A 19,233-nucleotide genomic window follows, 5' to 3' on the forward strand; every position below is an offset into this window, starting at 1 on the left:
TATAAAACACCCAGAAAACCCTTTTAAAGAACTCTAGACAACTCATGACATGTCCGTTTTTAAAAAGTACTTGTACTCTCCACAATGTAAATCACTATAACATCATTCTTTTAACTCTGTATTGTGCTGTATCTGTTATTCCTCCAATTTGACATGTAAGTGAAATCTGAGTGCTACCAGTTGGGGCTGTGTCTCTAAACAGTCTCTGAAACTTTCAAATAAAAGCTGGTAGCGTTGAGGAAAGGCACAACGCAAAAGTTTAAAAAGAAAGTCAGAACTGTTATATTATGTAAAATATAAGTATTTACTAAAACAGACGTCAGGAAAGCGGATGGGTCCCCTTTAAAACATATCACCTAGAGCTGATCAGAGGACTGAAAGTCCCGAAGAACTGCTCTCAGAAGTGGCGTTTATATCATGGAATGTGAATATTTTCAGACCATTTCAAAAGTGATTATGTAAATGTTAACAGTTTGTGCAAGTTCTGAGGGAATTTATTTCATCTTAAATAACGACCCTTTCGAAATTCAAGTACCGTAATTTCAACATAATTACTTCCTGAGTTGCGCTGGTAACTGCTATAACTATAGCTAAAACATGGTATAAACCATATATTGCTGCTGAAAGGAAAAAAAATATAAAAAATAAATACAAAAAACACAAAGTTGTAAATTAAAAGTTATTTACTAAATTTTTTCGCTTTATAAGACGCAACCCCCACCCCCCAAAAAAAAGTGTGTGGGGGGGGAATGGCAGTGCTTCTTAGAAAGCGAATGCTGCCATTTTTACTCTGGTGACGCTGATACATCGCCAGCCGCTATGCTGCACAGCGTGGCCTGTGATGTATCAGCGAGGAGGGGCTGGAGGCCGGAAACTGGTGTTGGAATCGCGGCGGGGCCAGGTGCAGTCACTGCACTCTATTACACCGGCCCTGCTCACAGCAGTCTTTATATGTAAAGTGTAGTCATGGGAGCTTTGTTAAAGTATCGCAATCCTCTGCAGTAGCGCAGTCCTCTGTAGTACTCACTATCAAACTACCGTAGCAGGCAGGCCGACCGCGTAACGTCACTTACTCGGTCACACGCATGCTCCTCCCACTTTATTAATGAAGCAGGCGGAGCAGGCGTGTGACGGAGTAAGTGGCGTCACGTCACGTTGCCGGCTTGCCTGCTACGGTAGTTTGATAATGAGTACTACAGAGGATTGCGATACTTTAACAAAGCTCTCATGACTACACTTTACATATAAAGACTGCTGTGAGCAGGGGCCGGTGTAATACAGTGACTGCATCGGGCCCCGCCGCGATTCCAACACCTCCACCCCCTGCATTGGGGGTCACTATTTACACGGGGACACTGTTATGGGGGGGAATCTGTGGATGACACATATACAGCATAAGATGCTATACATGTGTCATCCACAGATGCCCCCCGCATAACAGTGCGTCATCCACAGATCCCCCCCCCATAACAGTGCTTCATCCACAGATGCCCCCCCCATAACAGTGCTTCATCCACAGATGCCCCCCCATAACAGTGCTTCATCCACAGATGCCCCCCCTAACAGTGCTTCATCCACAGATGCCCCCCATAACAGTGCTTCATCCACAGATGCCCACCCCATAACAGTGCTTCATCCACAGATGCCCACCCCATAACAGTGCTTCATCCACAGATGCCCCCCCATAACAGTGCTTCATCCACAGATGCCCCCCCATAACAGTGCTTCATCCACAGATGCCCCCCCATAACAGTGCTTCATCCACAGATGCCCCCCCATAACAGTGCTTCATCCACAGATGCCCCCCCATAACAGTGCTTCATCCACAGATGCCCCCCATAACAGTGCGTCATCCACAGATGCCCCCCATAACAGTGCGTCATCCACAGATGCCCCCCATAACAGTGCGTCATCCACAGATGCCCCCCCATAACAGTGCGTCATCCACAGATGCCCCCCATAACAGTGCGTCATCCACAGATGCCCCCCATAACAGTGCGTCATCCACAGATTCCCCATAATAGTGTCATCCACAGACCACTATTAGTTCAAAACCCACCAAAAGCACAACTTATGGTTCAAAGTATTTTTTTTCTTATTTTCCTCCTCAAAAACCTAGGTGCGTCTTATCATCAGGGGCGTCTTATGAAGCGAAAAATGCAGTAATTTAAAAACAAATTTGACATGTAGCATTATCTGCACAACAATAAAAATATCACATAAGGCTACTTCACACCAGCGTTTTTGCTGGATCCGTTATGGATCACCAAAAACGCTTCAAGTCTGCACCCGGTTTGAACGGATCCGGTTGTATTATCTTTAACATAGCAATGACGGATCCGTCTCTAAAACCATTGTAAGTGAATGGGGGATGGATTAGTTTTCTTTTGTGCCAGAGAAAACGGATCGGTCACCATTGACTTACACATTGCGAGTCATGACGGATCTGTCTTGCTCCGCATCCTGGGACGCACCTCAAAAACTTTGCCTGTGCGCGTCATGGAGCGCAATGAAACGGAATGCATTCTGGTGCACTCCGTTCCGTTTTTTACGCAGTGGCAATGAATGGGGATAAGACTGAAGCGTACAACCCAGATATATAGAATTCCATCATCACTGCAGCTTCTGGAACAAAAATGGAATCTGCAGGACACTGGTTGGGAATCACTTGCACTCACCTTACCAATCTCATCTTTAAGCTTGTACTGGTTGAGCTGGACACAATCCTTTTCAACATAAGAAAATAACGTTATCACAACGGGCATAGAAACAGTTGACAAATGACAATTTATTTTTGTTAGCATCACCCTTTCAAAAATTGTTATTATGAGGCTGTAAGGCTATGTTCCCATCTGCGTCAGAGGCTTTGTTAAGGTCCTCTGTCATAGAGTCTGCTAAAAATGCAAGACAAAATAGTGCATCATGCAGCGTTAATTTGCCAAGAAAAATAACAGTCTATGAGCATTATAGTCAATGAGGTCTGTCAGGTGCCGCTCTTTTTAATAATTTTACAAAAACAGCGCTTCCATTATTTTCATTGTTCTGCTTCTATAACAGAGTGCGAACAACAGAAGTAACAAGTGGCCATGTGAACATAACCCAGGAGGTAGGCTGAGCATCTCCATTTACAGCATCTGGTGCTACAAAGTCCACAATAAAAGCAACAAGAAAAAATATTCTGTTCATTTCCAGTCGGTGAGAGCACGAAGGAGTATATTTAATATATCACAGCTGTAAAAGCGAGTACCGATGAGTTCACATGCTTTGAAATACTCAAAGAAAAATCTGACATTTATGTGTCATGGAATCCGCAACAGATATCCAAGGCTGACTCTCTGATTTCTGCCAGAGATAGAATGCCATGGATCCAACTGTGGATTAGCCCCATTCAAAATCTGCAGCCGTATGAATAGCAATGCAGATTCCCAGTCAAAACAATGGAATGCAGATATGTTGACTTTTCATGTGAATTTCGGCACAGAATGTGTGCCAAAATCTGCATTGAATTTAAATTGTGTGAACACACCTCAAGGCTGGGTTCATACATGATCTAGTGTGACAACTTAATGCAAGCTGTTTTTTCAATCCCGCTGCTACAGGAAAACTGAGTAGTGAGAACATACCCTATCCCTAGGTATGTAAAAACGCTGATCACATTTTTATTTTACTAGAAGCAGTTCTAGGAACAGGTCCTAAATATAATTCTTTAAGAAGAAAAAATTTGAAAATTATGGGTTAAATGCACATGATTTGCCAAAGTCGAGACTTTTGGCCATATCACAACTAAAACATATGGATAAACTCTAAGACCCTTGAATGTTTTCATTCAAAAGTGGCATGGAATAACGGGAAGCATGGAAATAACAGTTTAGACAATTCCGCAAGCTCAGCTTAAAGGCTTTTTTATGATTGCATTTTACTCATTTTGGGCTAAAAATTATTTTTTCAATTAGTCTTTAATAAAAATATTGAGCCGTTCTGTCACAAAGAGTTAACGGTTTGTGTGTGAATCCTACTTTCACTTTGTGGAGGTCATCTAAATTCCCTGAGGTCGTAAACACTTATTTAAGCCACATTCTTATCAGTGAGATAAGGATTGAGCTTTAGTGAGTGTTTATAAAGGTCAGAGAGCAGAGATAAGGAGCCCGTCAGTTTCCTGCCCGACTGAAGAGACAAAAAATTAACATCCTGTTAGTAGAGCGAGATGCTCCGTACAAAGAAAAGGACTCCATATTTTTAATAAAGACCAATTAGAATTTTTTTTTACCTCATAATGAGTAAAAGGCAATAATAAAAAAATAAAAAAAAATTGTCCCTAAAAGGTGTACATAGCCTTTAAATCTATTTTATAAAAGTCTTCAAGAGCCAATGTGCATACCTGAAAACCCGTAATAGAAACCCGGTTTGACTCAATTGTTGGCCTTCTTGGCAAACGAGGAGAAGACTGCGGTGATGTCACGGGAGAATATGGAAGAGATGGATAAATATATCGTCCATTCACTCCTACATTGTCATTTGGAGACTGCACAGATGGAGTACGTTCTTGAAGTGAAAGTTTTCTATTGGTCATGTTAAGTTTGGCTCTCTGATCTGTATTATCTCTAACTATACCTTCTGTGTTAACCGTTATGCATCCACTTTCCGTAAGTCTATGAAAATCAGGTAGTTCCTTGAAGTTCTCTTTAGGTTCGTCCACTTGCTGCCCAGTTTGTCCACTCTGGTCATGGTCCCTTTCAGAGATGCTGGAATCATATTCTGTGACCACAATAATAGATTCCATCCCTAGGTCTAAACTCAGCGCTGAGAAACTACAGACAATATGAGGCTGACTTGATGCTTCATGGTCGTCTTGCAGGATGGACCTCTCAGAAGAAGCCCTCTTGGACACGCATGATGACATGGTGTATGACCAAGCTTCATGCACTCACTTAAAGTGATCCCATTGGAACCTAAAAACAAACAAAATTTGTGAAAAAATAAATAAAAAAAAAGCCATTCAGGTCAGACAATGCTTTCCCAATATTAACAGGCTCAAATTTTGCCATCATAAATAGGACTGTGGAGTTGGCAAGCCAAACTTCTGACTCTAACTCCTTCATAAATGGCTCATGTATCATAATTAGTAATAATACATTTTCTATAGTAAATTCATATTAACATGATGCTTTTCAATGTTTTCGTCACCATCCTGTAAGATTTTTTCGTTTGAAGCCAAAGCTAGGGTCTGTTAATTTCAGCCAACTCAGATTCCACTACAAATTTAATCCGATTCCACAGCTCTGATCAGTCACTGTTTGTACAGTGCACAGATACAATCCTAATATTTTGAGGGTACAATTTCTTATTTTTCTGTGAGTTTGATATACAGTACTTGAAATACACCACTTCTGTGGTGTGAAAGTCACAAACTGCAAGTTTGCTACTTTTTAAACACCACAAGTGGTATTTCTCCACCAGCCTCACCACATTTATCATTTTTTAAGCCAGTTTTCTGGTGTAAAAGAACAGTGCAATCTACACCAGTAATGGGCTGGCGTAGATATCAGTATAGGCGCACAGACTGCAAGCTGCTGTGCCTAATTTATAACATGCGTATGTCTAGTCATATACTAGGTGCAGCATCTAGGAGCGCGCCTGGATATCATAAAGCTGCATAGGCCTTTTGTCTATGATAAATTTGGCCCATAGTCTACCAGAAATTGCAACCTTTAAACAAGGGTTATATCACCACTTTTTCAATCATAACCATCTTACAATGAAACCTGAAGTCAGTTTCCACCACAATCCTAATAGCGGACAACGAAGCTCAAATGATTTTTTTATTCAACAATCAAAATTCAACTATAGAGGACCCACCATCAAATTAGATGAGAGTTGAGATGATTGAGATATGCAAATGGTTCTTCCTCTAGTGACCTCAACCTTTTCATTCATATAGCACAGCCCTTTGATTTAAATTAGAGATGGGACGGGGGATTCGTCAAATCCACGAATCCCTCGAATCTTGCTGGATTCGTGGACTCGAATCCCGACGTAATTTACCTGATACGAATCCGGTGGGAGGGACTGAGAGGAGGAGCTGGGGGCCGGTGCGTTCACTGTGCTCCGGCCCCTTCGCTCCAGTACAGTTATAAAATGTGTATTCTATTAATAATAATTCATGCTGCCCCCTCTGTCTATAGTACATTCAATATATCCGACTTACAGGGCTACTGACATCGTAATGCAGGCCGGCCGGGCAGACGAGTGGCAGAGTGACTGACTGACGTCACCTGCCTGCGCCGCCTGCTTCATTCATAAAGCAGGCGGCACAGACAGGTGACGTCAGTCAGTCACTCTGCCGCTCGTCTGCCCGGCCGGCCTGCATTACGATGTCAGTAGCCCTGTAAGTCGGATATATTGAATGTACTACAGACAGAGGGGGCAGCATGAATCATTCATTATTAATTAAATTACACACTTTATAACTGTACTGGAGCGGCAATGGGGGGGTCTGTGGATTACACTGTTAAGGGGTGGGGGGGAGGTCTGTGGATGGTACTGTTATGGGGTGGGGGGGGTCTGTGGATGGCACTGTTATGGGGTGGGGGGGTCTGTGGATGGCACTGTTATGGGGTGTGGATGGCACTGTTATGGGGTGGGGGGTTCTGTGGATGGCACTGTTATGGGGTGGGGGGGCGTCTGTGGATGGCACTGTTATGGGGTGGGGGGGTCTGTGGATGGCACTGTTATGGGGTGGGGGGGGTCTGTGGATGGCACTGTTATGGGGTGGGGGGGTCTGTGGATGGCACTGTTATGGGGTGGGGGGGTCTGTGGATGGCACTGTTATGGGGTGGGGGGGTCTGTGGATGTCACTGTTATGGGGTGGGGGGGGTCTGTGGATGTCACTGTTATGGGGTGGGGGGGTCTGTGGATGGCACTGTTATGGGGTGGGGGGGGGGGTCTGTGGATGGCACTGTTATGGGGTGGGGGGGGGGTCTGTGGATGGCACTGTTATGGGGTGGGGGGGGGGTCTGTGGATGGCACTGTTATGGGGTGGGGGGGGTCTGTGGATGGCACTGTTATGGGGTGGGGGGGTCTGTGGATGGCACTGTTATGGGGGGGGGGGGTCTGTGGATGGCACTGTTATGGGGTGGGGGGGTCTGTGGATGGCACTGTTATGGGGTGGGGGGGGTCTGTGGATGGCACTGTTATGGGGTGGGGGGGTCTGTGGATGGCACTGTTATGGGGTGGGGGGGGTCTGTGGATGGCACTGTTATGGGGTGGGGGGGTCTGTGGATGGCACTGTTATGGGGTGGGGGGGTCTGTGGATGGCACTGTTATGGGGTGGGGGGGTCTGTGGATGGCACTGTTATGGGGTGGGGGGGTCTGTGGATGGCACTGTTATGGGGTGGGGGGGTCTGTGGATGGCACTGTTATGGGGTGGGGGGGGTCTGTGGATGGCACTGTTATGGGATGGGGGGTGGTCTGTGGATGGCACTGTTATGGGGTGGGGGGGTCTGTGGATGGCACTGTTATGGGGTGGGGGGGGGTCTGTGGATGGCACTGTTATGGGGTGGGGGGGGTCTGTGGATGGCACTGTTATGGGGTGGGGGGGGTCTGTGGATGGCACTGTTATGGGGTGGTGGGGGTCTGTGGATGGCACTGTTATGGGGTGGTGGGGGTCTGTGGATGGCACTGTTATAGGATGGTGGGTCTGTGGATGGCACTGTTATAGGATGGGGGATCTGTGGATGCCAGGGGGAGAGGTGAGAGGCACTATGATACTGGCACATTGGGGAGGGGAGGCACTATGATACTGGCACATTATGAGGGGAGATGGCACTATGATACTGGCACATTATGGGGGAGATGGCACTATGATACTGGCACATTATGGGGGGAGATGGCACTATGATACTGGCACATTATGGGGGGAGATGGCACTATGATACTGGCACATGGGGGGGAGGAGAGAGGCACTCCGCACTTGATACTGGCACATGATTAGGGGGGCATCTATGGGGACACTTACTGGCACATTATTGGGTGGCACTGTGGGGCCACTTCTTATTGGCACATTATTGGGGGGCACTATGGGGGCATCTACTGAGGCCACAAAGAAGGGGTATTTTATATGGGGGGCTCTGTGTGGTACTAGTATTATCAGGAGTATTATCTGTTTCTGCAGTATAGTATTGGGGAGCACAGCGGAACAGTATTGGGGGTGTTAGGATGATTTGTCTAGAAGATGGGAGGATGATGGAAAAGTAGTAAACTAAGATTTTTTTTTGTCAAACTGCAGAGACGAAAAATGGCCGAAAAATGGTGTCTGGTCTGAAGGTCTGAAAAGAGAAGATGAGGAAAGAGAACATCTACATCAAAGGAGACGTCACTGGATGTAAGAGGTATGTGGCGCTGTATTACCCTGTATGTTCTGTAGTTATAGGAGCAGGGGTCATAGCAGGCGTCATCGCGGTCATATAGGGTGCGACTGTGACTGGGAGGTTCAGACATACTGACGTGGTCTGACTTTGTTTCTTACACCGTGCGTTCACACAATTATGTACAGGATTCGCAGGATTCGAGATTCGAAAGATTCGATATATTTGAGAACCTTTTCGTATTCGGAAAAAATTGGATTCGTCCCACCTCTAATTTAAATGGTTGCATGTGATACTTTATTTCTACACCACAGTTGGAAATGAGAATTCACCAGCTGCTTCACCTGCTAAGAGCAGAATCATGGAAGTCCCAGCAGCAAACTCCATATGTGATCAGCTCATTGATGTGTTTAAAGGGTTTGCACAAATATCACAGTCCTTTTAATGAAGGAAAGGCGGGGTCAGTCTGCCACCGATCAGATCCAGAGGATAGATTATCAATAAAAATATCTCAGAAAACCCCTTTAATTAAGGCTACTTTCACACCTGCGTTCGGTGCGGATCCGTCTTGTATCTGCACAGACGGATCCACACAGATAATGCAAACCAGAACGGATCAGTTTGCATTATTCATAAAAAAAAAAAGTTTAAGTCAAAACGGATCCGTCTTGACTTACAGTGAAAGTCAATGGGGGACGGATCCGTTTTCAATTGCACCATATTGTGTGTATAAGTCAGGACGGATCCGTTTGGCTCCGCATCATCAGGCGGACACCACCAAAACGCTGCAAGCTGCGTTTTAGTGTCCGCCTCAAAAGCGGAGCAGAGACCAAAACGCAGCCAAACTGATGCATTCTGAACGGATCCTTATCCATTCAGAATGCATTGGGGCTGAACTGACCTGTTTTGGGCCGCTTGTGAGAGCCCTAAAACGGATCTCAGAAGCGGACCCAGAAACGGCAGTGTGAAAGTAGCCTAACCTGTTTCCCTAAAAATATTGGCAGGTGTTAAGAAATTTAGTTGAATAAATTAATGGGGGGGAAATGATCTTCACTTCAACAGCTCAGGACAGCACACATGGGTAGATGCAATTAAAGTGCAAATGTTTATTAAGGCTCTAATGACATCATACAACGTTTAGAGTCAATATAGACCCTTATCAAGCCATGTGCCAGTACCAATGTCAGTCAGAACTGCTCATGGCTTGATGAAGGCCAATCACTGGACGAACAAGCAAATGCTCGTTCATTTGGCGATCATATCTTCGGCTACCACCCAAAATCATCATTTGTGGTCAGCCCATCACCCTGTGTAAACAGGGATCTTCTGACCACAAAGAATTAATCTGTATGAGGACGAGCGATCGTAGTACATACAGGTGGGATGACCGCTGTATGTAAATGCAGCCACTCACGATCCGGCAATTATCGGGAACTAACGGTTTGTCCCCAATAATGGCCTGAGAATCAGCCAGTGTAAAAGGACCATAAGCATTAGATTACTTTTGGGTCCATAACATTCAGTACCTCCTAAGACCTGCACCACTACCAAACCCTAAAAGCTCAGGCATGTGCTGCCATCATTCATATACATTTTTTACAATTTATTTCAATGCAATTTATCTTGGTACTATGTAAGGTCACGTTCACTGCTCATCTGGCACACTATACACGTCTTTTACTGCTCTTTAAAGAGAATCTGTCACCACGAAACACCGTGCAATCTGCAGGCAGCATGTTGTAGAACAGGAGGATCTGAGCAGATTGATGTATAGTTTTGTGGCAAAAGGTTCAACTTGGAATTTCTAGATTTATGTTTGCAGCCCTGTAAACAGCTATTGGTACCGGAGGGAGGAGTTACCAGTGACTGACAGCTCTCTCCGTATAAATCACTGATATACCCTCCCTCCTGCACCGATAGCTCTTCACAGGAGGTAGAGAAAGCAGATATACATGGATAAATGACAGGTTTTACTGAATCTTTTGCCACAAAACTATACATCAATTTGCTCAGCTTCTCCTGAGACTCTTAGCACAATGCTGGGTCACTTTCTTTAATTGACCCAGTCAATCTGCCAACATCTTGTATTGAGAAGCTCCAGCTGATAATGATGAGTCCTGAATATTCATGAGCTCCTGACTCTCCCCGCCTACCTGCTGCTGAGTGACAGTTTTTTTCCATATGAATCAGCAGCAGGTGGGCAGGGGAGTGGCTATATCTCTGAATTAAAAATACGCTGGACTCAATGACATCACGCTGGACTCAAATCAGCTCATTAGCATGCGGCATGTGGCATCTTTGTGTGTATATTATGAGATAACCATCTGTCACACCAGTAAGTGAATACATCTAAGGTACTTTTTAGTAGTTAATGATTATAATCAAATATCCACATGACAGGTTCCCTTTAAGTGGTGCAGGGTGGTAACATGGTGGATTGCACTGCAGGTCCTCTTTACTGCTTTGGTGGAAAATACTGGTAATAGAACGCCAGGGCCACTTTTTGCAATTTATAAAATACTACATTTAGTGAAAAGGGCTGCTCATTTTTTGACAACGTCCTCACAAATACCCAAATATAACACTAAGTAAACAACGGTGATTTACATAACTCCACTGCGCAACCATCAGCAAAGGAACATGAGCATAAAGCCCAAATTGCTACTCGCAAGCTTATTAAAATTTGTTAATTTGACTGGGAATATTGAAAAGAGCCACTAAACCACATTTCCCGCTGATTATAGATAAAGATACTGGAACGCCTGCAGCAGTTTAAGTTTATGAATTTTAAATAATTCATTCAAATGCTGTCAATTATGAATACAATTCCTTTCAATGGTGAATCACTTCAATGTTCTCTTGAAGGGACATTATATTATTAGGAAAAGAACAATCTGTTTGGAATCTCTGATTAGCTTTTTCCACCAGGTACAATAATATTTTATGCAAATACATTCTGCATGAATATCAATTAAGAAGAAAATCATTCTGATGCATGAAGACAATGTTAGCGCACCTAGCAGCTCTGAAGTGTTAATTAGTACCATAGAAACGGCAGTCGTAGGCTACAAAGCACCACACATACTTCGCGCACCAGTGCGTATGTAACACAGGCACACAGCAGACTGAGCTCTTCTGCACTGCGGTTTAGCATCTATGGCGTGTTACTATGGTTGGGCATGCCACTGGGAGCATTTATATCCCATTTCTATTCATTTCTCAAAGTGTGAATATATTGTCCTGATCCAGCATACTCAATTGTACATACAAGGTGTAAAGGGGGCACCAGACACCACATTTTTGGGGGTGGGGGTAGTCACCAAGCTAGCGCCGTACCAGAATGATCATTTTAAGAAACGGTACAATCCAGGACTTTGGGTCCTTTTTTGAGATGGAAAACAGCATAATTAATTACATAATAAAGCAAATTACAAAAATTATTTTGGCGCCATTTAGAACAGTTTCAAAGAAAATTGTAAAAAAGTTTAGCTACTCTAAGGGCTCATTCACGCGAACTTAACAGCTCCGTGCCGTGGACCGCAAATTGCTGTCCGCAATGCACGGGCACCGAATGTGGGGCAACCGCATGCGGATCGTAGACCCATTCACTTGAATCGGGTCCGCGATCCGTCCGTTGCGCAAAAAGATAGAACAAGTTCTATATTTTTGCGTAACGGAAGCACGGAACGGAACACCACGGAAGCACTCTGTAGTGCTTCCGTTCCGCACCGCACCTCTGGATTTGCGGACCCATTCTCTTGAATGGGTCGGCATCCGTGATGCAGAATGCACACGGCTGGTGACCCGTGTATTGTGCAACCGCCGTATGCGGCCTGCAGCACGGGCAAGGAGCCCTTACGTTCGTGTGAATGAGCCCTAAGGGTCAGTTTTTGGGCTGCTTTACTAACGTCCCTACATTTCTGTAAAGCTTATGAACCATACCAATGTTATTTTCTGAATAAGTAAATTTTTAATATTAATATTGCTATGCTCGGGGCATGTGTACAGGACAACCATACAAATTACAGTGTGTGATAGGTTACAGATGCTCAAATCCTCTTATCTTGCCAATGCTGAATTGATGTTTCCAGTGTTCGTTCCTCTATAAGTAAATCCTGATAATTCAAGACTGCTAGACTAATAACCATGTATGGAAAGATTCCTACTTACCTCTGCTGGGGCTGTAGGTGCAGAGCACTTTTCTGCATTAGCTGCCAGCCATCTCTGCTGGAGTCTCTACAGGACTCCTAGACTAAAAATTTTCCTAGACTAAAAATCGGTTACCATGGCAGCCAAGACGCTACTGCAGTCCTGGCTGCCATGGTTACTTAGTAATTTGAGAAAACTATAAAGCAGAATATTACATCAAATACACATCATTGCATATCATTAAAAACTGTTCTATAGGTTATAACTGGCATTTGTGGTTTGAGTTTAAAAGCGAACCTGGGTGGAGCTAGATAAGACTTTTTAGATATTTTCACAAATTTTTTTCTACACCACATGCAAATTACTTTTGAAGTGTCTACTGGGTGTTTCTTCGCAGGGCATTTGTCTGCTGAAGAAACACCCGGTGGACCAGTCATGTACCACATGGCATGGGAGTTGGTAAAAGTTTTTCTAAGGGCTCATGCACACAGCCGTTGCCCCGCCGTGGTCATATTGTGGCTTGCATATCGCGGGTCCTCAATACACGGGGGATCCCGGCCGTGTGCACCCCGCATGCGGACCCATTCAAGAGACAAACCCGGAGATGCAGTGCGGAAGGACGAATCGGAACCCCACAGAAGCACTACGGAGTGCTTCCGTGGCGTTTCTGGCCGTGCCTCCGCACCGCAAAAAAGTAGTGAATGCACTACTTTTTTGCGGTGCGGACCGTGGACCCCATTTAACCCCTTAAGGACGCAGGGCGTATCGGTACGCCCTATTTCCCGAGTCCTTAAGGACTCAGGGCGTACCGGTACGTCCTAACTTGAAATCAGTATTCCGGCGCCCCAGGGGTTAATCAGAACGGGATTTCGGCTGAAATCCTTCAGCAGGCATCCTGTGACAACGCCAGGGGGGGTCATGTGACCCCCCCGTGTCGGCGATCGCAGCAAACCGCAGGTCAATTCAGACCTGCGGTTTGCTGCGCTTTTTGCAGTTTCTGATCCCCACGGATCAGAAACTTTTGAGTGCCTATAATCAATATTTTTCACCCGTGTCGCATGCGGTGGGGGCGTTGCGGGAGGCGGGCGGTGCGGCAGGCGGGATCACGATCCCCCGCCCGCCTCCCCATGAATGATCGTTGGCTTCTAGTGGGTATACCAGGGTGCCAGCACATTGGTATAAACGGCTGACATCTGTGCAGATGTCAGCCGTTTAACCCTTTCCATACCGCGGTCCGTACGGACCGCTGTATGGAAAAAGTTAACTGTCATCGGTCAGGGAGCTCCCTCCCTCTCCATCGGGGGGCTGCTGTGCCTTTGCAGCCCCCCGATGGAGAGGGAGAGAGCCCCCAGAGAGCCCCCCTCAGCCCTGTGCTTACCCTTCCCCATCTGCGAAGTTGTGGCAGACGGGGAAGGTTCCCATGGCAACAGGACGCCTGCTCAGGCATCCTGCTGTCCATGGTGCTGAACAGATCAGTGCTAAAAGCATAGATCTGTTCAGTGTAAGTAAAATACAGTACAGAACAATATATATTGTACTGTACTGTATTATACAGACATCAGACCCACTGGATCTTCCAGAACCAAGTGGGTCTGGGTCAAAAAAAAATAAAAAAAGTGAAAAAAGTTAAGATTAAAAAAAAAACATTCATCACTGAATAAAAATTAAAAAAATAAAATACACTACACATATTAGGTATCGCCGCGTCCGTAACGACCTGATCTATAAAACGGTCATGTTACTTTCCCCGCACGGTGAACACCATAAAAATAAAAAAATAAAAACTATGAGAAAATTGAAATTTTGCCCACCTTACTTCCCAAAAAAGGTAATAAAAGTGATCAAAAAAGTCACATGTACGCCAAAATAGTACCAATCAAACCGTCATCTCATCCCGCAAAAATCATACCCTACCCAAGATAATCGCCCAAAAACTGAAAAAACTATGGCTCTCAGACTAAAGAAACACTAAAACATAATTTTTTTTGTTTCAAACTTACATAAAGAAAAATAAAGTATACATATTAGGTATCGCCGCGTCCGTATCGACCGGCTCTATAAAAATATCACATGATCTAACCCCTCAGGTGACCACCGTAAAAAATAAAAAATAAAAACGGTGTAAAAAAGCAATTTTTTGTCATCTTACGTCACAAAAAGTGTAATAACAAGCGATCAAAAAGTCATATGCACACCAAAATAGTGCCAATCAAACCGTCATCTCATCCCGCAAAAAATAAGACCCTACTCAAGATAATCGCCCAAAAACTGAAAAAACTATGGCTCTTAGACTATGGAGACACTAAAACTTTTTTGGGTTTTAAAAATGAAGTTATTGTATAAAACTTACATAAATAAAAAAAATTGTATACATATTAGGTATCGCCGCGTCCGCGACAACCTGCTCTATAAAATTACCACATGATCTAACCTGTCAGATGAATGTTGTAAATAACAAAAAAAAAAAACGGGCCAAAAAAGCTATTTCTTGTTACCTTGCCGCACAAAAAGTGTAATATAGAGCAACCAAAAATCATATGTACCCTAAACTAGTACCAACAAAGCTGCCACCTTATTCCGTACTTTCTAAAATGGGGTCACTTTTTTGGAGTTTCTACTCTAGGGGTGCATCAGGGGGGGCTTCAAATGGGACATGGTGTCAAAAAAACCAGTCCAGCAAAATCTGCCTTCCAAAAACCGTATGGCATTCCTTTCCTTCTGCGCCCTGCTGTGTGCCCGTACAGCGGTTTACGAACACATATGGGGTGTTTCTGTAAACTAAAGAATCAGGGCCATAAATAATGAGTTTTGTTTGGCTGTTAACCCATGCTTTGTAACTGGAAAAAAAAATATTAAAATGGAAAATCTGCCAAAAAAGTGAAATTTTGAAATTGTATCTCTATTTTCCATTAAATCTTGTGCAACACCTAAAGGGTTAACAAAGTTTGTAAAATCAGTTTTGAATACCTTGAGGGGTGTAGTTTCTTAGATGGGGTCACTTTTATGGAGTTTCTACTCTAGGGGTGCATCAGGGGGCTTCAAATGGGACATGGTGTCAAAAAAACAGTCCAGCAAAATAAGCCCTCCAAAAACCAAACGGCGCACCTTTCACTCTACGCCCTACTGTGTGCCCGTACAGTAGTTTACGGCCACATATGGGGTGTTTCTGTAAACGGCAGAGTCAGGGCAATAAAGATACAGTCTTGTTTAGCTGTTAATCCTTGCTTTGTTAGTGGAAAAAATGGGTTAAAATGGAAAATTAGGCAAAAAAATGAAATTCTCAAATTTCATCCCCATTTGCCAATAACTCTTGTGCAATACCTAAAGGGTTAACGAAGCTTGTAAAATCAGTTTTGAATACCTTGAGGGGTGTAGTTTATAGAATGGGGTCATTTTTGGGCGGTTTCTATTATGTAAGCCTCGCAAAGTGACTTCAGACCTGTAGTGGTCCCTAAAAATTTGTTTTTTGTAAATTTCTGAAAAATTTCAAGATTTGCTTCTAAACTTCTAAGCCTTGTAACATCCCCAAAAAATAAAATATCAATCCCAAAATGCTACAAACATGAAGTAGACATATGGGGAATGTAAAGTCATCAAAATTTTTGGGGGTATTACTATGTATTACAGAAGTAGAGAAACTGAAACTTTGAAATTTGCAAATTTTTCAAAATTTTTGGTAAATATGGTATTTTTTTATGCAAAAAAATTAACTTTTTTGACCAATTTTAGCAGTGTCATGAAGTACAATATGTGACGAAAAAACAATCTCAGAACGGCCTGGATAAGTCAAAGCATTTTAAAGTTATCAGCACTTAAAGTGACACTGGTCAGATTTGCAAAAAATGGCCAAGTCCTTAAGGTGAAATAGGGCTGAGTCCTTAAGGGGTTAAGTGAATGGGTCCACAATCCGCATGCGGCTGCCCCGCGGTCGGTGCCCGTGCATTGCAGACCGCAATTTGCGGTCCACAGCACAGGTCCGGCCAGCACATGAGCCCTTAGGCAGAGGTCGCAATAACAACTGTACAAGCGTCAGGCCATTTTACTCCCTGGAAAAAGTCTAAGGTATACCAATACGCCTTAGACTTTATCCCCCCACATTCATCAGCGCAGTGAACGGCACGGGCAGTGCAACGATGCTGCCTGTGCCTGAAATAACCAATAGCAAAGCTCCTTACAGCAAGGAGCTTTGTTATTGGTTGGTATGGGCGCGCAACTGAGTGATACAAGTCCTGCAGCAGGGGAAGCCGGTAGAAGGAGGGGCCGGATCCTGAGGTGGCTGTAGACCTAAGAAGTCATGGACTTGCATGACTGGTCCCCGGTCTGAGAGAAGAGCTGCCCCCCAGGCCTGTGTCCCCCCCACCCCAGCCCCCAGGTGGCACGGGCTAAGTGTGCAGGAGAGTTGTGGCAGTAAAAAGCCCGGCCTGTTAGTCTTCAAGTAGGTGATTCCCCCCTCCCCCATTCATAGATCTATCCTGTCTCCCAGTTCTCTGCACCCTCCTCTACTTCCTCGTGGTTCTGTCCACTTTGTTATCACCCCATAAACTAGCACCCCCCCCCTCTCTAAGTGTGTGCAGAATAGTTATCTCGAAGGATGTGACCTATAGAAATACAAGGGGAAAACACAAAATCTTATAGGATCCCCCCACCACTAGTGATCCTGCTCACCCCTCCTCCTGTCACCCCACTGGTGACCCTGATCCCCCCTCCTCCTGTCACCCCACAGGGAAGAAGCTTAACAGACTCTGCCGACTATGATGGAGTCTGTTTAGTTTCCGTTCAGGATCTATCTTTTAACCAGACGAATAAGTGCTGCATACAAGGCTTTTTTGTCTGGTCTTTCGACAGAATCTGCTCTGAACGTAGCCTCCAACGCAGATTTGGGCAAGTGCCAGCCTACGTATTATGCATTTGAATAACCGCAACTTTCGTACTGCTCCTCGGGTAAAAATACTCCTCAGAAATAGTCAGGGGAGTATTTTTACTCTTCTGGAAAAAAGTAGTGCGACCTCTGTTCTAAGGTATGCTTTATTACTGCTGGTATACATCAATATATTCTGAAATATCTCTAGCCGCCTCTAGACCTTTAAGGCTACTAAGGCTACTTAGTAGCCTTAAAGCTAAGGCTACTAAGGCTACTTTCACACTTGTGTTCGGAGCGGATCCGTCTGGTGTCTGCACAGACGGATCCGCTCCTATAGTGCAAACGCTTGCATCCGTTCAGAACGGATCCGTCTGCATAACAGTTTTTTTCAGATCTGATTTTTCACTTTGTGAAAACTCAGATCCGACAGTATATTCTAACACAGAGGCGTTCCCATAGTGATGGGGAAGCTTCAAGTTAGAATATACTAAAAGAACTGTGTACATGACGGCCACCGATCTCTTACAGGGGGCTGTGATCAACACAATTAACCCCTCAGGTGCCAGTGCGGCCCCCCTCCCTCCCTCCCCAGTATTATATTCATTGGTGGCCAGTGCGGCCTCCCCTCTCTCCCCCCCTAATTAAAATCAACCCCCTCCCCCCCCCATCATTGGTGGCAGCGGAGAGTTCCGATCGGAGTCCCAGTTTAATCGCTGGGGCTCCGATCGGTTACCATGGCAGCCAAGACGCTACTGCAGTCCTGGCTGCCATGGTTACTTAGCAATTTTAGAAGCATTATACTTACCTGCGATGTCTGTGACCGGCCGGGCGCTCCTCCTACTGGTAAGTGAAAGGTCTGTGCTATAAGCAATGCACCGCACAGACCTTTCACTTACCAGTAGGAGGAGCACTCGGCCGGGCCACAGACAGCGCAGGTAAGTATAATGCTTCTAAAATTGCTAAGTAACCATGGCAGCCAGGACTGCAGTAGCCTCTTGGCTGCCATGGTAACCGATCGGAGCCCCAGCGATTAAACTGGGACTCATCGGAGCCCCAGCGATTAAACTGGGACTCCGATCGGAATTCTCCGCTGCCACCAATGATGGGGGGGGTGATTTTAATTAGGGGGGGGGAAGGGGAGGCCGCACTGGCCACCAATGAATATAATACTGGGGAGGGAGGGGGGCCGCAGTGGCCACCAATGAATATAATACTGGGGAGGGAGGGGGGGCCGCACTGGCCACCAATGAATATAATACTGGGCAGGGAGGGAGGGGGGGCCGCACTGGCCACCAATGAATATAATACTGGGCAGGGAGGGAGGGGGGGCCGCACTGGCCACCAATGAATATAATACTGGGAGGGAGGGGGGGGCCGCACTGGCCACAAATGAATTTAAAACTGGGGAGGGAGGGGGGGTCTGGCCTCTGCTGCCTGGCAGCACCTGATCTCTTACAGGGGGCTATGATACGCACAATTAACCCCTCAGGTGCGGCACCTGAGGGGTTAATTGTGCGGATCACAGCCCCCTGTAAGAGATCAGGTGCTGCCAAGCAGCAGGGGGCAATTATTACACAGTTCTCAGTATATTCTAACTTGAAGCGTCCCCATCACTATGGGAATGCCTCTGTGTTAGAATATACTGTCGGATCTGAGTTTCACGATCTAACTCAAATCCGATGGTATATTCTAACATAGAGGCGTTCCCATGGTGATGGGGACGCTTCAAGTTAAAATATACCATCGGATTGGAGAAAACTCCGATCCGATGGTATATTAATAGGGACTCCTGACGGGACGGATCCGTTTGCAATTGCACCATATTGTGTCAACGTCAAACGGATCCTTCCCCATTGACTT

General features: G+C 45.1%; 1 protein-coding gene across 4 annotated transcripts in view; it reads right to left on the minus strand.

Moving 5' to 3' along the window:
- The window catches only part of CAMKK2 (calcium/calmodulin dependent protein kinase kinase 2), a 100,582-nt gene that overhangs the window by 54,641 nt on the left and 26,708 nt on the right, over positions 1–19,233 (minus strand). For all 4 annotated transcript variants that reach the window (XM_040416115.1, XM_040416112.1, XM_040416113.1 and 1 more), the window contains exons 2-3: positions 4,379–4,949; positions 2,679–2,726 (exon numbers count right to left, since the gene is read on the minus strand). In XM_040416115.1, coding sequence (XP_040272049.1) covers positions 2,679–2,726; positions 4,379–4,900 — 570 coding nt within the window. In that variant the 5' untranslated portion in view covers positions 4,901–4,949. The remainder of the gene's footprint in view (positions 1–2,678; positions 2,727–4,378; positions 4,950–19,233) is intronic.

Source organism: Bufo bufo, chromosome 2 (genome assembly GCF_905171765.1).
Source record: "Bufo bufo chromosome 2, aBufBuf1.1, whole genome shotgun sequence".
NCBI classification, from domain to species: domain Eukaryota; kingdom Metazoa; phylum Chordata; class Amphibia; order Anura; family Bufonidae; genus Bufo; species Bufo bufo.